Consider the following 26,157-nt stretch of genomic DNA (forward strand, 5'->3'; position numbering starts at 1 on the left):
ATCAAGCAATATAATTCTTTTAAATCTTCTAAATTCATTTCTTGACTTTTTATTTTGTAGATAACCTAGAAAACTCCAGTGGAGCCTTACTCCTATTTATGAACATCTGTTAGACATTGTCAATGTCTGTAATAACCACCCTGGAGAATAGCATAGCATCTTAAAAGCATAATTCTTCAGGTAATATTTATTCTGGTGAAGAATAAAAAGAAGTATGATTTTCATTTTCTATCAAAATTATGCAACTGTCGACTTCATATACCATCACCTTCCTAGAAAACATTCAATATCAAGTCACCTGAGAACTATAAATAAACATAGTTTAACTTTTAGATGTTATCACAAAAGTACTGAGAAATCTTTTTATCTATTATTGATCGTATTAATAGCTATTATATTCTTTATATGAAGGCTCAAAACACTTGCTTCATTCAGGTTAATAAAGAAGGAAGAAAAGCGAAAAGAACTGGGTGTCTCATTTGTATGAGGCATGTACTCTGTTTTTCTTTCCTTTTTTTTTTTTTTTAAATCTAAATCAGTCCTTTAAGTAAGAACCATTATTCTTAATTTCATATTCAAATAAACTGTGGCTTGCAAAATAAAGATTCAGCAAAATAAAGGTAGGATGACTATCTACCATGCTCACACTAAGCCTTGAATCAAAGAAATAAATAGTCTCAAGAGTCTAAATACTGGGCCATCCAGATGACTCAGTAAGTAAAGGTGCTTACCTCTAAGTGGAGGATCTGACTTTGACACCAAGAGCCCACATGGTGAAAGGAGAGAACTCCTGCAAGGTGTCTCTCTGAATTCTACACAAGTGCCCTAGCATTCACACACACACACACACACACACACATGCACAGATTGATAGATGATAGATAGATGATAGATAGATGATTGATATAGATACATAAATGATAAATAAATATATAAACGATTATTTTTAAGACTAAATACAACCTGTAGGAGAAAATGCTAAGTCATGACCAAGCCCAATTCTTTTTCCTAAATAGGGACTGAACCACCAGCTCCCAGCCTCCCTCACTGCTGGGATCATATAACTAGTTTCAGACAACAGAATTAGGTGGAAGTAGATTAGGTGGCCCATATAAATCTCTACATGCAGTCTTCCATGTTCTTGTCTCCTCTTGAGTGGATGGAATGGGAAACATCCTAGGTCGCTTTGGTTAAAGATGGCAGAGTGAGATGCTGAAAGGACCATAATTCCCTGTGCAGAACAAGAACACTGCAGGGGTTTCTGTAAGAAATCCTTCTACTATCTGAAGCCACTAAGAACTGGGCTGCATGTGTTTGGTCAAAGCTAGCTTTACCTAATATGCCAACACAGAAAAATAAGTCACAACAGGAAATGACATAGTGGCTCTAAGAGTAGTATGTAACTATGGAAACAATACCTTTTAAGAAAAATGTTTACTATTTGACTAATATTCATATATCATAATGCAGAATTTTAAAATAAAGCTATCTGCACAGTAGTTCCCCAAATTTATTTTAAAAATTCATTCTATTGCAATTATATTATTTAAATATATAGACAGAATTAAATCCTAAATGAAAAAATGAATAAGGAAAATAAAAGGTAATATGTTAGTATTAACACAGGTACTCTTTGAATAATGGGATAAAGGAGATTTTTAATTTCTGCACTTTTCCATATTTTCCAAGATTAAGGAGCATAACCATTTGAAAATCAGAAGATATTTATGTGGTTAAGGTTTCTTTTAAAAAGCCAAATAATCGCCCCCCCAGAGGTGGGGTGGAGGAGTCCTGAGGAGCAAGTTCCTGTATTATCCACCCCAAGCAAAACTGTCCTGCATTTTAACTCTAGAAGGCATCTTCTAGACATTCGGAGCTAGCAGTCCATAAAATGAAGCAAGTCAAAGACCCCAGGGAAAAGGATGCCTGGCAAGGTCCTGGAAGATGAGGTCATGTGGCAACATAGTTTTCTGGCAAAGTCCTGGAAGATGAGGCCATGTGGCCCTGGGTTCATTTGCAATGAGTCAGCTTTAAAAGGCAATACATAACTCCATTAATGACACAATAGTGAAGGGCATATAGAAGTCACCTTGTTAAGAGTATCAATAAGCCCCATAAATTGAACTGGTCCAGAGTATAAAAAAATGTCTGGTCTAAAAAAAAAAAAAAGTCTAGTCAATCTGTTGAAGGACCCACTTTTCCAGTCTCACTGCTCAATTACCTGGTGATAGAACCACTCCCAGGGGAGCAGGTTCACCTTAAGTTATGCTAAAGAGATGGGTAGAATACCTGGTATGTTAATAAGGTAGTGAATATTTCCTGCCTGGAACTAGCTCAGATCCCTGAAGAACTTCCAGACCAGCCACAGCCATGCAGGTGTAAGTCTGTCCGCTTTCCAGAACTCATCAGGAAAATGTAATTTCTCCTTTTCTTCTTCATGCCTTTCTTACTAAACATGCTTTCTTTAAGGCTTTGGGCTGCCCCTAGCATCTTGTGTTTCTTCACTTTTTCTCTAAAGCTTCCTTCTCCCAGCCATGTGGCTACAAGTGAGACGTGTGTCTGACCTCCATGCAGGCTCTAAACCTTCACTGCTTCATGATTTTCTTTCCTTCTTCCCACCATTCACCTCCTCAAGGCAGCTCGCCTGGCCCGAGGATTTTTCTTTAAGAGTCTAATAAAATTGTAAAAACTTCTGTTTGGGTCCATCTTAAATTCTTTTATGAATGAGACTAAAAACCCTCTAGGGGACCCTCTTCCTCCCCGTTTCAACCTGATACCTTTTCTTTGGTTTAAATGAGGATTAGGTGAAACAGTATGTGCTAAATATTTGGTAGGATGTTAAGCACATGGTAAGGGTCAAGAGATTAAATCCTCACCACTCACTTTTGTTATTTCCAATGTGAGCAAAAGAAAATTAACATTGCTTTATTATACTGCCAAAACTGAAGCTCAAGCATTGACTTTCAAAGCAATGTCCCGGACCCTGGGTTTCTAAGAAAACTGAAAGGTCACATGTGCATGCCCCTGAAGCCTGCCTCCCTCCAGCTGCCAGGATCTGGCCTGACTCTACAGCTCGCCTGCTGCTTCAGTTCAGCCACACAAGGCAATTAGTGAAAAGACCCCAGATCTGAAACATTGTGAGGAGAAGTCCGTTTATATTTGCAGACTCAGGAAAAAGTGAAGGAACATTTAATAAAGAAGGGGAATTTCTTTGCAAAAATACATATAATGGGAAATATTATTAAAGGCCACAACTTGTTGCAAAATCGAATCCTTTTCATAAATACAGTTTGGGCCAACCACTGATTTCAGTCCCAGTACTCTTTTATGGAATATATGCAAATAAGTATTAACAAGTGAAAATTCCTAAACAACAATGCCTATGATACAGTTTCATGATTTAGGAGCTCTGAGCATTTTCTATGTGGATGAGTCGTGTTTTTAGCAGCTAGCAACAGAAGTTAACTCTATGGACTAGGGTTACAACTCAGTGGTACAACACTTGCCTAATAAGCATGAGACCCCAGGTTCAATCCTAAGCACTGCACAAGGAGGGCTGGAGAGAGGTGGAGAAGGAGAGAGGAAAGAAGGGACTCTACGTGAAATAAGTATGAAATAGATCACACGCACACACATGCACACACATACAAATACCAAAAAAAAGACCAAAAAAGAAAAAAAAACCTACCGAGAAGTTCACATAATCACCAAGAAAGCAGAAGAATCAGGCTCAGACGATAAGCATGAAATAGATCACACGCACACACGTGCACACACATACAAATACCAAAAAAAGACCAAAAAAGAAAAAAAAACCTCTACCGAGAAGTTCACATAATCACCAAGAAAGCAGAAGAATCAGGCTCAGACACGAGGAAAGAACTAAAGGAGCCCCCAGCAGTCAGGAGGACAATCAAATCACACCACAGGAACCTCATTCTGGCACCATCACTGAATTCCTAGAAAGCAGAGACTTCTTGGAGCTTTGAAAGGACACATATGCTGTGACTCAAAGAGCATTCTGGTATTACTGACTCCAGACTCAAAATAATGGGGTGTAATAGGCTGCCAACATGAAGACTTACCTCACGGAAATGAAAGTTATCCTTGCCTCTCGCTGTAAGACAAAAAATCCTCTTAATACAAAGGGCATAAGATCGTTTTGGAAGATCTGAACCACAGAATGTATGACAAAACCCCAACAGTGAAGAAGCTGCTGGATTTAATTGTCTGCAGGATTAATAGTAGCTGTCAATCAGTATCAATGGGCAGCAGCTCCCTTTACACATGAAGTACAATTCCTTAATGGTGTAACTAATTTACCGGGCTTTAGGATGTGATTATATAAAATGAAGAGTTCAGTTATCATATTGATGAATGGAAACGTGTTATAGCTGAAAGCAACCCAGAGCTAACCAGCTCAATGAATGCTCCCTGCTTCCATTTTTAGTATGTTATGTCACTACTTCACAGAAGATTAATGTCTCCATTCATATTTCAATTCTCTTTCCTGATTAAAAAAAAAAACTGGAGTTTTTTCTATTTGATTAATGTTGAGAGTTTCCTGTCAACATGAAGGGGATGACTAACACACTGTAAACAGTCTGAAACCTGGAAGGTCATAATCCAATATGCTTCATCTGTGCTTATATGCAAATACTTCAGAGTTATACAGACACAGTCCTTTATGTATTTTAAAACATAACTGAAACAGTAGCATACAGATTAGCCTTTTACAAACTAGGTGTTCTGTAACAATCTTTTATTGCATTCATGAAGTTTAGTCCTATGAAGAGAAAATATGTAATAATTAAGCCTCCTGAGATGTCCAAGGAAAAATACATCCCTTCTTTAAAATTTTTTACTTATTTATTTTGTCTGTGTGCCTGTGTACATGTGTGCAGAGGTCAGAGAACAACTTTAGGGGGTAGGTTTTTTCCTTCTACCCTGCACATGGTTCTCAGGGATCAAACTGAGTCATCAGACTTGTTGGGATGTATCTTTATCTACAAGGTCATCTTGCAGACAAACAATCCCTTCTTTGAAGCATGCTTAGTTCTTATAAACTGCTGCAGAAGTGATTAACTATATACTAAACTTTTAATTCACCAAACCAAATTTACTCTTTCAATTAAACATAAATCCATTTTCTGTGCAAAAAAATGGGGATTTCATTCAATATCTTATTATTATAAGTTGTATTTCAGAAACAATAGCTTTGTGTTACCCATTTTAAACAAATGTTCAAGTTCAACAAGCTTTCCATAAGTATACAGCAAAAGGTTCCACTGCGTAAGGAGATACAGCAAAATGAATCATTAAGAAATTATCTGCAAATTACGGATTCTAGATATTGCACCTCAGAACCTGCCACATCTAGTTTTAATCGAATCTTCTAATTTTATTAATATTCATTTTTCCATCTTAAATATGCTGACCCACTCAAAACCATCTCCCAAGAATATCATCATCAAGTTAGCAAAAGGAAAATGCATGTGGGTGTTATTAAATCTAATCTAGCTGGGTGCAAATCCCATCTTGGTTGATTATTAGCTCAAAAATATCGGTAAGTTTTTTAACCTTATCCCACCTGTTTCCTCATGCATAAAGTAAAAATGCTAAACTAAATAATGAAAAGATTTGGCAACTGACTAAACACCAAAGATAGGAGAGGCACTGCAGAGGTCCTGAAGCTACAAGAAGGTTTAGTCAATCAATATATCAAGTACTGTTTGGGCCAGGAGAGCTACAAACACAGATGAGCAACTGACAACTAGGAATGTGGTTTCAGACACCAAGGAAGAGACAGATGACTCACTGATATTACACTGGAAACACAGGTATGGCTACTATCAAGGCTTATTTTCAAAATGTTTCATAAGATGTCATTTTATTTCAAAGCATCTGCTATAGTTTGAATGTAAACTGTCTCCCATATGCTCACATCTTTGAACAGCTGGTTCCTAGCTAGTGGGGTTATTTTGGATGGCTATAAATTTTTAGGGGGTAGAGCCTCAGTAGAGGAAGTGGATCACTGGGGGTAGGCTTTGAGATTTTGTAGCCCCAACCCACTTTCTGTCTGCTCTTTACATCCTGTTCTGCCAAAATGAGACTCCTTCTACTGTGCCTTCCCCTCCATGATAGACTGTATCCTCACAAACTGTGAACCAAAATAAACCCATTGCTTCCTGTCAGGTATTTGGTCACAGCAATAAGAAAAGTAACCAATACATCCAAATACAAAAAAAGTAAAAAGGTAAATCAAATAAATACATTTTAACCATATACAAACATTTTAAATTAAAATATGAATTTCCCTGACATGTGGTCAGTAAGATACCACTCACACACCTCTGATCTGTGAACTTGAATCTTGACAGTAATAAACCTCCTGGAATTAGATGCCCCTGATGATGATGATAATAAAATCCTGTATGATACTTTCTACATGTTACACACACTAATATTCTATTATATTTATTCCTCTTCCATCAAAATGATTCAGCAACAGAAACCAGAGGATACCTAGCTTCTCACAAAACTACCCACTGAATTATGAGAGCATTCCTATTCATTCTCTGAATGAGGTTCTTGATTGAGTCTCTGAATTCCCATTTAGTTAGAAGCAGGTCCACAGAGAGAAGCTCTGCTGGCCAGACCACAGAAGGGAACCTCACGGGTGTGCACAGGGGAACCACTGCAGGACAGCATGGTGCTCACTTCCTTCGTCCTGTCTGACTTTTTAAATCTCTTTACCATTCTCAGCTCCTTCATCCAGTTTGAATTTCTTGAAACCTCCCCTCAAGAATAAAATTAACTTTTATGTTTGTTTTCCTTTTTAATTTTTATTTTCCTTTATTTCAACTTGTATTCTTGTCTTCTTTTCCTCCCTCACTTTCTTGTAGACCCCGCAAGTAGATGCCACATGGTGAATTCCCCAAGAGCAAAAGTTATCTTAAGCATACATTGGAATCCCCAACTCTGAAGTGATAGCCAAACAAGTGTTTTTAAAACCCACAAAGAGGAAACATTTACTTCAATAAGCCCCTAGCTCCATGAAGGTCTGAAAGCACGTTTTCACCCAGCTACGCTGTGTCTAAACCAGTGGGCATACAGAAGCCATCAACAGTTTCCAGTGTGGCTTTTAAAAGCCCCCTGAACCTAAAGGCTAGTGCTTTAATGCATTATAAAAATTAAAGGGACAAATAAAAAGCAAAGACCAACTTAACTTTATATTTATTTGTTCTCATTTCTCAATTCCTAAATCATGAGTATAAAACAAAATTCATCCCTTCCTGAGAAAAGGCTGGAACACCACCCTTTGATGCAGCCTGTCCCACAGTATACTCTGGCAGTCTCCTGAGCTAGACCCAGGTTTGGCATTACTGAGTGCCATACCATAAGAACTAGTTGTGATAGTTTCTGAGCATGAAATCATTTTCCATCTCTTAAATATACATTGTTCTTCATTTCTATACTTAGCATTTGAAAACTGCAATGACTTTTCTTTCTAGAACCTAATTCTAAGAAGAATGAAGTCATGTTTGTCTTCCACTGCCAGATCTACAGCACCCAACACATGGTCAGTAAATACACACTTCAAAGAAGGATCTAAATATAAATTTCACAGAAAGGACAAATATATATTTCAACTGAAATAAGAAAGAATGTATCTGGCCTATTAGTATCTCGGAGAAGTTTAAGAAGGAAATAACAGAACATCAATGTTTTCCAGCTGCAGTACCTCAGAAACCTACACTGTAAAGAGCAATGGAAGTTGGAACACTGCGCAGTGAAGCCTAAGTCCATCTTGCATACTCAAACTTGCTACTGCCACCCGGGAAGAGTCAGTGAGCAGATGCTCTGCTCTTTCTCTTTGGCAGGAAAAAAAAAAAAAATACTGCTCCCCAAGGTTACAGGCACATGCAAATCCTTCTAGTGTCCAGATCTACACAGCCCAATAGGACACCCAACTGCCGCAGATGTCTACTGAGTCCCCTGAGATAGGACTAATGTGAAATCTGACATACTGCAGGTGTTAACTACGAACAAGGTTTGTGAAGATTAATATCCTGCAGATATCTCGGTTTTAAGAGTGCTAACCTAACATGATGCACCCGGTCCAGGTTCAAACCCCAGGATCACATAAATCAGACACGGTGGTGCCCACCTGTGATACCACCATTTACTTGGGAAGTAAAGACAGGAGGATCAGAAATCCAAGGTCATCCTCAGCTACAGTAAGTTTGAAGCCAGACTATAAGAACCTCTATCTCAAAAAAAATTTCTATAGACAATTTATTAATATTAATTACATGTTAAAATGTTACCTAGATATATTGAATACAATATATTACAAAGTTAATTCCACCTATCATTTTTTGGTCTTCTCACTGTGACTTTTAGAAATGTAAAACCTACTTTGTGCTCACATTGTATTTATAGTGGACAGTGATAATCCAGATGACACTAAGAAAATCTTTATGCCACCACACAGAACGAGCGCTAAAAAGAATGATCACTAATTCTCCAGGTCTCCATCCATGTCTAGAGACACTGATCAGGCCTTCCACCACCATAATGAATAAGCCTCACAAGACTGCAGCTGGGAGGAAAACACAGTGAGCTTTGGTCTGTAGATAAGGAACCAGATACATAGAAAGGAGAAGGCCCTTATACAAAGTCAGAGGGCAAGGAGTGGAACTTTAAGAACACAGGCCCTTGGCTGCACTTTGGTGGCACATATTGGTAATCTCAACACTCAGCACTCAGCAGGAGAGTTACAAGTTCAAGGATACCCTGGGATATATAGCAAGATTGTCCCAAGAAAACAAAACTGCTGCACGCCCTTCCCCTTGTTTTCCTCCAGTTATTCTTCCCAACTTCTAAGAGGCTTCTAGAAAGATGTCACTATCATGCCTAATCTCCCAGGCAACAGGTTTATCTATATCCTTCAGCCCCATTACTCACAGTCACTAAGGCACAGCTGACTGAAGAGGGAGCAGTGGTACTCCTACACGGTGACCCCCATGGGCTGCTATCTCAAGTAAAAGAATCAAGTTTTTCTGTTTGAACTTTTTTTGCTTTTGCAATTTAAAGACAGCCCCCCACCCCACACACTTATATTTAATTGTCTCCATTAGGATAAGCAGAGCAAAGGAGCCAAGATCTGAAAGGCATCAACTGTGCATTCACAGGCTGCAGTAGGCGCACGTCCCCATGAGTCAGCTTACTTAGCCTCTTAGCAGCCTCCAGGGCCTCCTTCGCAGTGTCTGCTACAAAGAACCGTTGAACTCGCACCCCATGCTCTGACATGAGCTTCTTGCTCTGGTATTCCTGAAGGTTCAGCCATCTTCTAGAGGTTAAGTGAACTGCCTAGGGAGAGAGGTAAGGACAGTCATTAATATCAGGAAAAGGAGGAGTCGGCCCAGATGGCCAACCTTAAAGGTGTTATGGCTGGCAATGAGCAACACGCAGTTTAAACATGCCAATGAGAGCATAAATCTAGGTAAATTCTCCATGATTAGTCAAAACTAATGCCCACACAAATGAATGTAGTTTTTGTTTTTTGTTTTTTTTTTAAAGAAAATAGTTTGATTACTTGCACAGGACCTGCAAAGATTTGGCCCCTCAACATAGAGGAAGGAAGGGCTCATAAACCTCCATTCAGCCCTGAGGATCTACAGGCAATTAATGGTTGTTGGGGGACTAAGAGAATTTTTTAGGGGGAGACAGGGTCTCACTGCAGAGCCATGGCTAGCCTGGGACTCACTATGTAGTCCAGGCTAACTTAAAACCCTCAGACATCTCTGTCTGGGATTAAAGGCCTGAGCTACCACGCCTGGCCCAAGACATTTTCTTCAGTAATACAGTCACTTTAAAGTTGCCCATGCTCCTGTAAGCAGCCCTAATTAAACTCATTGGGTCAAACACAGGAAAAGGCGGACATAAAGGTATAAAGTGGATAGTTAGGAAAAGAAAGAAGATCAGTGGGGGGGAAAGAGGGTACCAAAACATTACATGCATATATAGAAATGTCACAGTGAAGCACATTACATATAAATAACAGATGCAAATTTTTTTAAAAATTCAAAATGGTTAAAAAAAACAGAATAAAATCAACATGCTAATTAATAGAAATATATCAGTAAAAATTTTCTGGTTTCAGTGTTGTTCTAGAATAAGGTGTCAACATTTACTGGTGTTTTTTGTTTTGTTTTGCTGTAACTTTCTGTGGTTGGTGAGTACTTTTAAATCAGAAGATATTTTATTCTGAAAAAATATTAAAGACCTTATTGTACAGCTATGTCTCCCCTTAGGTGCCTGTCCTAACTACCAAAGACACACTGTGTTACTGTATTAACTGCATCCACAACAAAAATCTCTGTCAAGTCTCTCAGGAAAAATGTTTTTAACTCTATGAGATCATGTATCCACAGACTAATTCACTTCTTTAGTTTTTAATAGACTAGTAGACATTTTACATTTACTGTTATTGTCTCCTTCATGCACCAGCACAGCACAGAAACCTGAAAGGGTCTTCCTCATTAGAGCTGCTAAACTGAAACTTGGACATTATATAATCTTGCTTAGAACTCAAGTAGAAGTGTTTTGTTTTGTTTTTCCAAAATGCACTATCAATTACTGTGATGGTTTGAATGAGAATATTCCTGATAGGCTCCAAGTATTTGGACATTTTGTCCCCAGTTGGTGGAGCTGTTTTGGGAGGTCTTAGAAGGTGTGGCCATGCTGGAGGAGGCATGTCACTGGGGGCAAGCTTAGAAAGTTCTTAAGCCTTGCTGGATCTCAAGTCACCCTCCTGCTTCCTGTGCCTGTGTGAAGATGAGAGCAGGCTGCTTTCTGCTCCTATCACCTCCTCCCACCATGACAGACTGTAATTCCTTTGGAACCGTAAACTAAATAAACTCTTTCTTTTATAAGTTCCTTGGTTATGGTGTTTCTATCACAGAAACAGAAAAGTAACTAATACAATTTCTTTTTAATTTATGTTGAAAGAACATAAAGTATAGAAGGACATACACAAGTAAATTACTTTTGTATTTTATCCAATAATATTAACAGCGGGCCTTATCAAAACCATAAATCACATTTAAATGAAAACAAAAACAGAAAAAAGGAATATAAATTTATTTATTTCTACCCATGAATCAGAATGTAAAGCAACTTACAAGAGATAAGATGACCATGTCATTAACACAAACTAAAACTTTAATCTTATAACTGAATATAAGACTGGCAGAATGTGAAAAATAGCCTGACACTTCCCAGCAGCTTCTACCAATGGTCTCCATGAACACCCAAGACGGCATGAAGCTGACTGGATTGCTGAGGTCCACAGGGCTGTGTGTGGAAATGTTAATTAACTTTCAAAAATTTCTAAAGTGTCCTTAAAATGGCATCTTCTATACCCTCCAAACTAGGAGGCATCCATGAGCTCCTTCAGACAAGGGATCCAAAGAGGTTCACATGTACTCCCAACCTGTGGCCCACGGGCTCCATGCATCCCAAAACAGCTATGAACATGGCTCACTGTACTTCAACCTGTTGCCCATAGGCTCCATGCATCCCTAAATATGGCCAAACACATTTGTATGCTACAATGTCTTGCCACAATGTCCAAAGTTCCTGCTAAAACCTTACAAATAGTCCAACTTCTACTCAAAGGAAGAGCATGTTCTAAACTTTTTGACATCTTTAGGAAGATACCTTACTTGGCACGTGAAAAATTGCCCAAATAAATCAGTTAGGTAGCCAAATGAATAAGCCCTGCCTTTTGTCCCTGTCCAAGGTTACTTCTCTATTGCTATGAAAAAACACTCTGACCAAAAACAACTTTATTGCATTTTCCACTTCCAAGTGACAGTTCATCTTTAAGTAAAGTCAGGCATGAACTCAGGGCAGGAACCTGAAGGCAGGAACAGAAGCACAGACCATGGAGAAATGCTATTTACTGGCTTGCTCCTCTGCCCTGTGCCCAACCTGCTTTCTTACACCTGAGGACCACCTGCCCAAGGGTGGCATCACCCACAGTGGGCTGGGCCCTCATCACTCAAAGATCAAGAAAATCTCCTTAGACATGCCCACAGGCAAATCCTGTAGAGGAAATTCCACAATTAAGGCTCCCTATTCCTGGGTATGTCAAGGTGACAACAGAAACCAACCATGACAGTCCCCAATACAAACAACTTTTCATTCTGAGAAACTAACCATCTTCAAAACCAGAAAAGTTTAAAAGTCATTCCCTAAGACTGGAAACAAATATAATAATTCACACACATTTGTAAAATACTGAAATTTTGACATAGCCTAAAGCTAGCTCTTCCATCCATGCATATAATCATTATATATTGCTTATAATGCTCTAAATGTTGAAATTGACTACAGTTCTCTAAAAATAAATACTTGGATAAAAATAAACTTCTGGATAAACAATGTTCACAGGATTTACTGCATATTACTTGTTAATCTTACTTCTGACCTTCTAAGTCTTAATGAAACATTAGTAACTTGAAAGACACGAAACTTGATAAATGAACGCACTCAAAGGCTTAATAGTCTCAGTTGCATTCCACACAAGATTCCAAGAAAAACACAAGTTTAAGGTATTCAGTAAAAGCCCTCTAATGAAAGAAAACATTAAATGTCACACACATGTCATTATCAGGGACCACTTTTAAAAGGCAAATGGGAAGAATCAATAGATTCAGTCTATGTTGACATACCAATTTAAAGCCATTAACCAAAGAAGAAAAAAAATATGCTTTAGAAAACACATTTGAGAGAGACTAAGAACAGCCACTGTGTGGTCACAGTCAATTCCTTTTCATTAGAACACTTGGCCATATTAATTTCAGATATGTTAATGCAATCTGCTGCAAACTAATTGCAATTGATCCAGAGACCAACTTCACAGGCATATAATACATATTGAGTACTGCTATATTGACCCAAATGAAAGCCAGCTTAAAGTCAGTTGTTCTTAAATTGAAAAGCAAGACAGTAAGCAGACTTGCAAAGCCTATCCTGACATCTAACCTCTCACCCTACAAAGTAATCCTCTTACAGAAAAATCAACTGTTTGTGCTCAATTCAAAACTTGGAAGACCAGGTTCACTGACGAGGTCTCAACTTCATTATGTCAACTCCATGTCTCAAGAATTTGTGTATGCTGAAGAGATAGCTGTGCAAGCATGAGGTCCTGTGTTCAATTCCCAGAACTCACATAAAGCTAACATGATGGCATGTACCTATAATTCCAGAGCTGGGAGGGTGGAGGTAGATAGATCCCCAGGGCTTGCTGGCCAGCCAGCCTACTTGGTGAGTTCCAGGCCAATGAAAAAAACCTGTCTCATTAAAAAAAAAAATTTTTTTTAAGGTGAATGGCACCTGAGGAGCAGCACTTGAGGGTGTCCTCTGGCCTCTGCATGCACACACATGTGCTCACCTGCACTTACATGTTCATCTGTATACCCGTGAACACACACATGCACACATATGTACCTAAGAGTATTTCTGCTAAGTCCACAGAAAAGTCTACTTTTGCATTTTCAAGGGGTGGGATAGTAAGAAGAAATTGCTGAGCAGATGGATGGTGAACAGAATGCTACGGATGTAATATAAACTGCTCTAACAACTGCCAGCACTCCATTTACGTCTCTTGAGTATTCATGCTGTGTTAGATATCACACTAAATGCTCGTGGCATCTAATGGCTAAAACAATCATGAAGTGAAGTACTATTTTCCCTCTACAGCTGTCATATGCAAACCACCCACAAAAACTCTCAATCTTTGTCCTTCTAGGTACTTTTTTGCTTTTGTTGAAATTAGGTTAGGTCATGTCACTAGCTCTAGCCAGTAAGTTGTGAGTATGTATTATGTGTGACACAGCCAGGCAAACATTACATTACCTTCCCTCCCACCCCATCCAAGTCCTCTCTCTGTCTCTCTCTCAAGAGAAATTGCAATATTCAAGATGACAGACAATCTATCAGCCAAGAGTGTGAAGAGACACGTCCCAGAGGTGGCTCACAACAAATGTCAGTGGAAAATTAGCCTCTGTGGATGATGAGCCAAGATTCTGGAGTTTGTTACTACTGCGGGACCTATCCAGCCTCTTAGAACACAGCCTATCCTACCTATAAAACCACCATAAGTAGAAAGTTAAGTCACCTGGTTTAAGATTACAGGAAGAGTAAAAAGTAAAGCTTCTCTGACTGCAGCTATTTCTCAACCAATACTGTTGGTTCCCTGTGTGTGTATTCTGGTCTCTTGTGCCCAGAGGTTCCGTGACACAGGCTGAGGAAGAGATGAGCAAGATGGTGCCTTTCTTCAAAAGACCAAAGGTTGACTAGGAATTGAACTTGCATGAAATGCTGACACAGCATGTGAAAGATGAGACGTAACTGCTGTAGGCTATGGAAGTATGGAGGTGGAGACTGCTATCCTGAGAAATCCTAGAATGGAAGAAAAAGAGCTACCTGTTAACCTATGGCCTAAAATGCAGAACTCAGCAAGGTCTGGAGGAATCCATGAACTGGAATGTAAATAATGGAAGGAAGTTTACAGACCATCAAGCCCGGTGCCTTCTGCTTGTTTCTGTTAGTTACTGTCCCCTTATCCACAGGAGGTAGTCTGAGACTTCCAGGAGGTTCCCGAAACTGCAGAGAACACTGAATCCAAATACTTTCGGTTTTTTTCCCATATATACTTGCCTGTGATAAAATTTAATTTACAGGAATGAAAAACAATTACAATCAAATAGAATTATAACAATATACTATAATTGAAGTTATTTAATACTCATGAATTACTTCTAGAGTTCTCTCCTTAGTAGTTTTGGACCATGAACTGTAGAAAATGAAATGGGTAAGAAAGAAACTTTCCTACTTGTTGACTGCTTGTTCTCAGATCCATTCTTCACACTAACCAGCCTCTGCATAGCTTGAGGCTATTCAGGTATCAGTTCATGTGAAGAAGATACCAGGTCATGACGTTCTCTTTCTGTAGGGGGCAGCATCTCTAGCAGTGACTAATTCTCCCCTGAAGCTCTAGGACCTTCCAGACTACCCTTCCTTCCACCACTGAGCTGCCTCCATCTCTCCTGCCATGACTCTTACTGGCCTGGATTCCTTCCTCTCCAAGGACACAATCTGTGCAGCCACTCCAGCCCTCTGCCTTCCAGCAGTTCAAACTACCTTCATAACTAAGTTTTTGTCCCATGTGAACAACTATTAAATGATCCGGTGGACTCTCCACCATCTTGCTGGACCTGATTGATGTGGTGCTTCCAGAAGGGGAGTGACAAATGGCCCACTTTTAAGAAGCAGCATTTGATCCTGTACTGAAGAAGCTTCCCATCTTACCCTTTACATTTGTACAAAGGGTCCTCTAGGATCCATCTTCCTCCTCTTATAATCAGAAACCTCGAGAAAGAGGGGAGTAAGTGACTTGCCCAGGATCATATACGGAACCAGAGGCAAGTGAAAACATGGACTGATTCCTATTTTGGTCTTTTCTTCATATGGATTATTAGCGAAGTGACTACTTTAGGAATGTGTTATATGCTCCAAGCAGCTGGGGAAGGCAGGTACGGGGGTTTAGTTCCCTCTGGAGTTGCTAATGACTTGCTATTGCTCCCTCCCCTTCTGCCCTTCTTTGATAGAGCAAACACATCTGCTAAGAGGGAAAGAGGAAAATACAACTCAAAAGAAATGTAGCACATCAAGATTTAAGGGCTCATGGGGGTAATGTGGCAGCAGAGGCAGAAGAAAAAGAATTGAAAATGAGAGGAGAGACAAAGAGAACCAAGACAATGACTAAGCAGGCAAAGAAATTCACAAGAAAACTCAAAGTACAAAATTAGACAGCTACACAGAAAACATGACACGACCGAGAAATCCTTCGCCCCATGGTTTCAAAATTAGAGGTGTAGAAACTACTGGAAATAGCACCACAGAGGAGGGGGAAAAAAATCAATAAAGCGAGAACAGAAAGACATGTCATTGAGTCAGGCGCCCCCCAGAGGAAGAATCTGTGAGCCACACCTCCTCATTGGCTCTGAATTTGGTGTCGTCTTTGGCCTGGCCTCACTCAAAAGTTTGTTTCACTCTGGAAAGCAACTTAAGGGAGCCTAAGGACCTGAGAAGTGAAGATACTATGGTATTGGGGGTGGCAGTTTGGCATCACTGTTAAAGTCATAGTGAGATGTGCTTTACTGTACTCTGCCCATCCACATCGGTGCACACACCTTTAAGAACAACGCAACAGTTGGTCACAGTGGCACATGACTAGAATCCCAGTGCCTAAGAGGCTGAAGCAGGAGGGTCTCAAGCTTAGGGCCAGCTTGGGCTACACTGTGAGATCCTGTCTCAAAAACTAAATGTTTTTTCTTAAATTCAATTTAATTGCATTTGAGAAAACTAAAAGACCCATGACCCCTCCCTGGAAAGTCTAGTTTTTACTAAGTCTATCCTAACAGCCTACTTTTAATAAGTCTATCCTAATAAAATATGTACCTAAGATATACACAAGGTACTTCTGTATAATGTTCTTCATGATAAAAGTGAGGAAACTGGAAATTACCCAAATGCCCATCAAACGGGAGAGTGGCTACATGAACCATAATATGTTTAAATGGCAGCTGGGCCCAAGTCATAGTGGTTCCAGCTAACAATTTGGGGCAGCATACCCATAAAACCATTCTGGTTTTCTGTTTCACTACAGTTATCAGCAAACTAAATTATAAGACAAGCTTTGTTTTAGATGGATTTGCCCAACTGTAGACCAATAAGCACACAAAATATGTTAAAGGTGAGCTACCCTAAGCTAGGAATTCAGCCTCAGGATTTTCTTTTGTGTGTGTGTGTGTGTGTGTGTGTGTGTGTGTGTGTATGTGTCTTGTCCATGTGGGTGAATTTGTGTGTGCATACATATGGAGGCGAGAGATCAACTTTGAGTGTAGTTCCTCAGGAGCAGTCTGCCTTGTTTCGTGAGACAGGATCTCTCATCTGCCTGGAGCACATTAGTGTAATTAGGCCAACTGGTAGGGGATCTCAGGGATCCTCCTGTCATCAGCTCCCCAGCATTGGGATTACCAGCCCACATCACAATGCCAATGCAGTCTGAGGATCGAACACTGATCCTCATGCTTGCATGAACAGCAGAACTTTACCACTGGACAATCTCCCGGCTCTAACATTTTCCATTTGTCATAGGTTTATTGTTACCACAAGTGAAACCTTATCACAAGTGAAGGAATACTCGTACAGGCATGTAAAATATCTGTGACAACTAAGGATCCCTACCTAGCATGTGCATACTCTCCTGCTTTTCTCAGTTCTCGTGTGACTAGTGTGCCAACACTTCTGAAGCCAATAGCTGACACTCCAGATCCTTTTTCATTGGTTAGAGTGACCTGAATGGCACTGGGGAGATGATGAAATCAGAGTGGGAACCACCTGCATCACTTTGTTACAACATGGAGGAGAGCTACCCTAAGGTCACCTAACCTAAACTTTCAGGAATGAGAAATAAATCTTTGACACATTAACCACTGAGAATTTGGAAATAATCACTGCAGTTATCACTAGTCTGAAGATACTAATGGTGACTGATTACTTTCCATAGTACACTGTTATGATAAGTCAGTGTTACTAATGAAAACCAGCAATATGAGTAATACATTCAGATAAGATCAGGCATATTCAGGGTGCTATGAATATAGACTAGAACAATATATTCAGTAGAATAAAATTTATATTTCAGACATCTGTCCATACAGGAAGCAGTATTCCATATCTTATAAGGATAAATGTATACAGAGGTAGATGTACAGGATAAGGTCTATTACTAATCAACTGACTAGGGTTCTTTTGGTCTATGAATGGAAAATCATGAATAGGCTCCCTTAGTGGTGTTGGTGATTCCAGGCTGTTACTGGAGTAAAAATCTCAGGTGCTTATGGCTCTGGGTCCTGATTGGAGGCTTATGGCTCCAAGTTCTAGGTTTCAGAGAACCTAATAGCATCAGGAGCTTGGCTTACTACACTGGGTCCTGACTATCAGTGTTCCTTCATTCAGCCACCAGAAAGGCAATGCTCATAGCAACAGCTGTCAGTGACAGCTATAGACAGCCAGTATTATACCTTTCCAGCCCTGGGATGCTGGGACCCTAACTCCTAAGACCACCTGGTATTAAAGATCTCTAGTCTTTAGGGCTTGGGAGATCCCTGGGACTCTTCCAGTAACTAGGACACTCACTCTCCTCCTCAGCAGCCCTTCCTTTACATCTTGACTCTGCCTCCTCTTACCTTCTTTCACTGGTCTGCTCCTCACAGTTTCTGCCTCCAGTGGCTTGGTGGACCTCTCCAGCTGTCTACTAAGCCTGCTATGGCTCACCTGTTGATATCGCAATATCTGAGAGCAGTGGTGGTGATGGGGGTGTGTCTTCTGGCCAACTAAAAAGTGTGAGGAGCAACCTGGTTTATACAGCTAGGAGATGGTAAGGCTGTGGCATGCAAAGGTAGTGACTGTAGCACACCAATCACAGCACAACTAATTTCATCAAAACCAATCCCAGACAAGTATAAGCATAACCTTCCCATCTCTCAATCATAAGCTTTCCACTGAGTTTCTAGGGAGAATGTTTATTCTCCTTTGGGCCTAATTGAAGACAACCTCTGCAAAGTCTGGAGCAGCCAGAGGTAGGGCTCCCTGGAGTAGCTGCCTACAGGGTCACCTCAAGTTCATTGAGGTTTCTCTTGCCTAGAATGGAGGCTTCCTAAATTTGTGAAGGCTGTGTCTAGAACAAGGACTCCTGAAGAAAGGGCTATGTCTTCAACAGCCACTGTTACATTGTCCCTTGCAACTGGAGTGTAATTCTCTCTGAAGAGTTCCCCAATCAAGGTTATCCATCATCGGGAAAGAGTCTGTCAAATAGCCCACGCCGGACACCTTCATTCATTCACAGAAAAACATCAGAGTGCTTGCAGTCAAGGGTTCAACTAACACTCATGCCATAGTTTGCTTCTCTGCTAATGTGATAAACACCACGACCAAATGCAACTTGGGGAGGAAAGGGTTTATTTCAGCCTAGAATCAGGTCATAATTCATTACTGAGGGAAGTCAGGGCAGTAGCTCAAGGCAGGAACGTGGAAGTGGAGCGGAGACCACGGAGGACACTGCTTTCTGGCTTGCTTCTCCTGACTTGTTCATCTACCTTTCTAAAACCAGCTACACCCATCTGTCCAGGAAGGGCACTGTTCACAGAGGGCATGGCTCTCTGCATCGATTACCAATTAAGAAAATGCCTCACAGGCATGGCTACTGGCCAAATCCAGGTAAGGAAGTTTCTCAACTGAGGCTCCCTCTTCCCAGGTGTCTCTAGTTTGTGTCACATTAACAAAAACTAGCACAATTTTCAACAATATTTTACAGTGTTCAACAGCTTAATCCTTTCCCCAGTACCCCAGGAAGGACAGGGTGCTTTCTGACTCAGGTCCAGATGACATTTATCAAGCTAATAATGCCAGTAAACATGGGGAGAGCAAATCAGGAAGGTGACGATCTATAAAAATATGTAATCTCTATTTTTTACCTTTTTTTAAATGAATGAATTCATTTACTATTTGTACAATGAAAAAATATCAATCTACTTAAAAACAAGCTTGGAAGGAAGTAATCATAGTCACGTACTGACTTAACAGTATAAACTTAAGTCTGGTCTCCCTTGTTGGGAAAATCAAGAGCTTGAACTCTGTACCTGTAGCAGGGTTCTTTAAATGCAGGATGAAATGGAGGTAGGGGACAAAGGCTGCATTTTCTTTTGCCATAGAACTACCACCTCTCACATAAGCTCCTGCTGTTAGATATGAAGAGGCTCTTAAACCTCATTTCCAGCTCTCAACAGCCACAACAGCAGTGGAATACCAACAAGGAATTAGCTGTAAACCCCAAGGAAAATATATTTCCCTCTCGTTACAGGCACGGTATCAAAGGCAGATGTTCGGTGGGTTGTGGCAGACTAAAAGTTAGTGTCTGTGATATTTTAGTTTTGCCAATGTTGTTCTGGATGCAAATGAGTCCCAATAAATCTATCTTGGACACATTACCTTGGACACACCGGGCTCAAGTAAAATGTGTTGGTGTCAATGAAAAGGCAGATATAACTCAATGTGTCTCAATATGAGTGTCATAAAATAAAAGGCTAGCTTGCTTAAAACAGGCCCTGATGAAGCACCCACTTTAACTGTGCCATCGCGTAAAAGAGATTAAGTGGAATCCTGATTGTGAGAGGAATAAGAAGAACACTTCTCCATGTGGGGCTTGATGTGATGATGCCCACATGTTACCTGCTACAGCATGAAAATGTGTTGGAGCACTAGGGAAACAACAGTGGTGATGAGAAAGGCAACAGTATGAGAGGGAGAAGCTGTGTCAGAGAGAGAAGAGAGAGTGACAATGGGCCCCAGCACTAATCTAGTTCACTGTGTGTTCAGGCTGAACTCCAGGGCCTTCACCTGTGAAAATAAATCAGCCCTACTGACCAGTTTCCAGTTAGGTTATCCCTGCTTGACATGTTGTAAGGAAATTAATTAACCAATTAATTAGCCACTTGTGGCTAAGTTCTTCACTCTAGCAGAGGTCCAGAGGGCTGTAACCTCCCCTATGGGATGAGAAGAGAGCAGTGGAAACGCCTTTTCTTATTTGTAAAATGAAGGATACCAACAGGTACAAACTCATGGATGTTGTGATGATTAAATGGTTCATATGTGCAAATCAGTCAAAACAATGCTCAGAATAAGAGCCCAGGAAATATGAGCTATCACTATTTAATACAAAATATAATGGAGGAGAAGTGTAACACACAGATACCTTGTCAACCACTGGGATAAAAGTTGTAGGTGACCACATAAAGGATAAAGAGGAAAGGGTCCATGGTGCCCTGCTGTTCGTTTTAAATGCATTTGGGGAGGTATTTTTAAACTCTAATTGTGGAATCTTTGTGTTTGAATCACTCAACAATCACAAAAAGAGACAGAACAGTAATTTACAATGGAAAGAACCAATAAATAAATAAATAAATAAATACAATCTCACTTTCAGTAAGCACCTTAAAAATGTGCTGAGTAAATTTACACTTCATCCCTTTTGAGCTAGGACTTTCCCTTCCCACAGGAGGAATTTTGAAAGTCAGAGACTTCATTAACTTGTCCAAGGTCACCCTACTGGTTAAGTGATAGTCAAGACTTCAGTCAAAGCATTCTGCCCTCAAATCCTTTAGCCTTTCTATTAGTAAGGGATACACATACAGAACTAAATGTGTATATACTGGTAGTCTGCATATATGTTTATGTGTGTGTATGTACATATGTGTGTGTGTCAACTAGTCAATATCAATGTATTTTTCCAATAATACTGGAGATATGTCTTTGAATTCTATACAATAAAAAATACCTAGCTTGGAGCTGGAGAAATGGCTCAGCGATTAAGTACATTCACTGGCTGCTCTTGCAGAACACCCAAGTTCAGTTCCCAGCACTCACATGGTGGCTCACAACTGCCTAAACTCCAGTTCCAGGGGATCTGATACCCTCTGGCATCCACAAGCACCTGCACTCAAGTGGTGCACATAAATTCATACACACACGCACACGCACACACACACACACACACACACACACAAATAAATAAAATAAAAAAGAATCCAGCAGTACCACAGGTTTTCAATTTTTGGACTCTTCAAACTTGAATCAGTCCATCTCAAAGCATGGACTATAGAGCAGCTGACAAATTGAGAACAATAACCATGATGCTATGGTACCTGAAAAGTCAGCATTGATGAGACAAGAAACTTAGAGTAGATGACTATCAAAGACATGTGCTTCAGTTTCCTGGTCAAGAGTACACATCTAGGAGCTCTTCCTCAGAGAAAATCATCCTAGGATCACATCCAGAGACTCGGGCCTGTTTTGCTCCACTTACTCTGCATCTCTGATACCCTCAACCTGTCAGTCTGAGGACCCAGCAGTAAGGTGGTGTCTTGGTTGTTTCTTCATTGCTGTAACAAAATATTCTGACCACTACCAACTTGGGGAGGAAAGGGTTTATTCAGCCTACATCTCCCAGGTCGTAATCCATCAGGGAACCCAAGGTAGGAACTCAGGGCAGGAACCTGGAGGCAGGAGCTGGAGCACAAACCGTGGAGGAACGCTGCTTACTGGCTTGCTCCCTTTGGCTCCTGCTCAGCCTGCTTTCTTATGCAACACAGGCCCACCTGCCCAGGGGTGGCACCACCCACAGTGGGCTGGGCCATCCCACATCACTCAACAAGAAGATGCCCTTCAGACATGGCCACAGGCCAGTCCAATAGAGGCAATTTCCCGATTGAGGCTCCCTCAACCCAGGTGTGTCAGGTTGACACTAAAGCTATCCAGCACAGGTGGGTAACATCTGCTTAACAAAATAACACATAATCTGTCCTACCAGAAAAGAACTAAGAGTTAAGCTTTCAGACCATTCAGAAACTCCATTGTAGCAGATTCCTGTTTTGTAATGCATTTTTCTTAGGGTTCCATAACAAAATCTTTTTTTGTTTGTTGTTTTGGTTTTGCTGTGTTTCATTTTTGAGACAGGGTCAAATGTATTCCTGGAACCTTAATGTAGCCATGGTTAACCTGGAACTTCTAATCTTCTTGCTTCTACCTCCTGAGTGCTAGAATTACAGGAAAATACTACCATACCAGGTTTATTTGATGCTGGGGATCAAACCCAGGGCTTCCTGGGTATGAGGCAAGTCCTCTATCAGTTGAGCTACATCCCCAGCCAGCCTTACATTCTTAAGCCAAATCAAATACTAATGAACATTAAAGTGCCATGAAGTTCCAGAGGCGGCACTGTCCACTTCAACATTACTTCATTTAATTCACCTAAGAAGGAATGACACAGGCAGGAATCCATTTCACAGGAGAGCAAATGAAGGCTCAGAGAAGTTAACTCCTCAGAACAGGTGCTGTTTAGAGGCAGAACCACAGTTCAAATCCAAGTGTGTCTGATTGCAGTCTTTGCCTTCAGTGGAGACAAAGTTGGTAAATACCTTCCAAAGCACACAAATAGGTCCTGAGACAGAGCCAAAGGAGCCCGGAGGAGGAGAGGCTGTGATGAAAGATTTTGCTGCAAGGAGGGATAGGGCTTTCAAAATACACAGTTCAGTGGGGAACACAGAGCTCTGAGTGAAAGAGGTTGCTGGATGGGTTTCAATAAGCCAAAAGAATTAAGATTCTCAAAGATATTGCCTTGTTCTTTTTATCCTAGGTTCAGCAGAAAGCAGCTATTTTTTTTAAGCAGCAGAGAAGTGTAAAACTGTTTGTCGTAAGGACAAATGCCCAGAGGAGAGTTCCCTCCCTAATTCCATGCAGCAACTGCCAGTAGCTAGGAAGGGAGAGAAAATACAACCATGATAAACATTAGCATATTAGCACAACAGCAAAAACGAATGTATAAAACATTCTAAAAATACAGAGCGACACCCTTTCCAAATGCCTGCCTGTCCCTTGCTGGAGAATGTGCCAGCCTGATCATGTGGCAGAAGAAAATCACCTTAATTTCCATTGTGAACAGAAGTAGGCAAGGCTGATTTGTCCATAAACAAAGTAAAGCAGCATAAACATATCCTGGGTTTGAATTTTGTTGTGGTTTCAATGTCCACAGCAAAATTCATGTTGAAGCTTAATCCTTATTATGAAGTATTAAGAGGCGGGACCTTTAAGAAGAGATTAATTACTAAATGGATTAATCTGCTTGTGGATTAGTAGATTAAAGGCTTATCTCAAGTAGGTCTGCTATTAAAGCCAGTTTGGCCCTGTCTCTCTCACCACGTGAAGCCCAGTGGAAAGGCCTTCAACAGTAAGATGCAGGCCCTAACCTTGAACTTTTGCAGCCTCCAGAACAGTAAGAAATATTTGTTTTCTTCCTACATTTCCTATGATGTGATATTCTGTTACAGCAACAGAAAACATAGACAAAGCCCTTCCCAGGAAGCTGGCAGTGTACCAGTTTTCCACAGTACATTTAAACTGTGTTGGCCAACTGACTGACATTCAAATCTAGCAGTAGACAGACAAGTTCTCTGCTATCACAAAATCTTTGTCCCAGCAGTAGAGACAGGGAAGAAACAGGAGGACATACAAATGACAAATATAATTAGAGAGAGTGGGAAGTGCGATGAAGGAAATAAAATATACATGATGACTTGACATGCCAATTTTAGAGAGAGTGTCACTTCCTCTGAGGAAATGACATCCATACAGAGATCTGAGGATAGAGAAGATGTAGATAAGCAAAGAGACTCCAAGAAGGAGCAGGGAGGCTGGTAGGCCTGCTCAGCCCAAGGCTTTGAAGAGAGATGGGCTTTTCATGAACAGGAGAGTGTGGAGGTGAGAAAGGAGCAGAGCCTGCAGGTGATTCTAGGCTGCTGCTGAGATTTAGTCTCAGCTCACGCAAAGGTTAAGGCAAGGCAGTAAGAAGATCAAAACCATAGGCCAGTCATGGTCATAAACACCTTTAATTACTGCACTTGGATGGCCTAGACAGGCAGATCTCTAAGTTTCTCTAAGTGAGATGCTGTCCTGAAAGGGGGGGGGGGGGGGGGGGGAGGATCAAAATCAGAGTTCAGAAATGTCACTCTGTCTTCTTTGTAGGGAATGAAACCAGTTAAGAGAGTGTTGTGTAAACAAACCAATTAGCAAACTTTCCAAAAAGGGCCAGAGAGTAAAAATGTTACCTGTTCTCTGCTGTAACTCCAGCTCTGCCTCTGTAGCCAAAGTAGCCACAGGTTAATTTATAAACAAATGGACATGGCTATGTTCCAATAAAGCTTTATTTGCAAACACAGGTTTAGCTTACAGGCCATAGTTTGCTATACTGCTGAGAAGGCAGGAAAGGCAGAAGGAGAGAAATGAAGGCACTCTGGGTAGAGTGGGCTGCTGAAGCAAAAGCTACAGGGTTCAAAGGTAGGTGTAAGCCAGGCGTGGTGGTGCTCACCTTTAATCCCAGAATTTAGGAGGCAGAGGCAGGTGGATCTCTGTGAGATGGAGGCCAGCTGGTGCTTCAGGGAGACCCTGTCTCAAAAAAATAAAAACTCAACAACAAAACAGATGCAGGTTTAAGAGAAAAGAAATCTAGTTTCAGGTACAAAATGTTAATTCATATAACTATGATGAATTTTATGGATTTCCCAGTCTTTTTTTTTTTTTAAGCATTTCTTTAGAAATGAAACCTGGAATTTTTGCTCAAACTGGCTTTTGTATTCCAATTTATTATTGACATTCCTGTATTTTCCTTCAGTCCACTGCATTGGAGCTGCCTGGTCTTTGATCTTATACCCTTTTCTATTATTTAATATTAACCCCAGTAGATAGCAGTGAATTGCCTGCTGTAGCCCCATCCTGTTATGATACATGGTCAGAGCTTCTCCCCAAGGAGAAAGCACAGGGATTCTGTTGATTTCAAAAGCAGTGTATACAGATAACCAATAAAAGAAGAAATAAAAAGAATAAAGGTGTGGTGCTACAGGCTGGTAAATCCCAGCACCTGGGAGGTTTGGGAGGAGGACAAGGAGTTCAAGGCCACCCTCAGCTGCATAGCAAGTTGGAGGACAGCTGAGGCTACAAGAGACCTTATCTCAAAAAAAAAAAAAAAAAAAAAAACAACCCAAAAGAATCAATAGGAGAACATGATGTAAAATGATTCAAGTTAACGAACCAGCTCTTGAAATGTATCAATGCAGACAGATATTTTTCCAAAACAAAATGTAGAAAAACAAGGAACTGAGAGAACAGGAGGAACACAGAAAAGAAATGTATATATAAGCATCTATAGGAACATGTTAGTACATCAAAAGAATTAGACGGTAACATGCCAAGTTTAGGACAATGACTAATGTGAGAGGGTGAAAGAGCTGTGTGGGTTCTGTGGTGGGCCATCCAGACAGACTTTACAAACATCAGTTATACTTTATGTTTCTAATTTTGTGGTGACCCAAGAAAATATGAGAAGCAGCAACACTTCAGTTACTTCAGAGGACACAGATGACTGCGGTGTTAATCTCCATTTTCTGCATGCTTCTAAATAAAGGTATT

General features: G+C 40.4%; 1 protein-coding gene across 1 annotated transcript in view; it reads right to left on the reverse strand.

The window, feature by feature from the left end:
- Suclg2 (succinate-CoA ligase GDP-forming beta subunit) overlaps positions 1–26,157 on the reverse strand; it is a 307,192-nt gene that overhangs the window by 226,103 nt on the left and 54,932 nt on the right. The window contains exon 2 of the mRNA XM_008827131.3: positions 9,234–9,375. Within this exon, the coding sequence (XP_008825353.1) occupies positions 9,234–9,375 (142 nt within the window). The remainder of the gene's footprint in view (positions 1–9,233; positions 9,376–26,157) is intronic.

This window comes from Nannospalax galili, unplaced genomic scaffold (assembly GCF_000622305.1).
Source record: "Nannospalax galili isolate Female #2095 unplaced genomic scaffold, S.galili_v1.0 scaffold1051, whole genome shotgun sequence".
Taxonomy (NCBI): Eukaryota; Metazoa; Chordata; class Mammalia; order Rodentia; family Spalacidae; genus Nannospalax; species Nannospalax galili.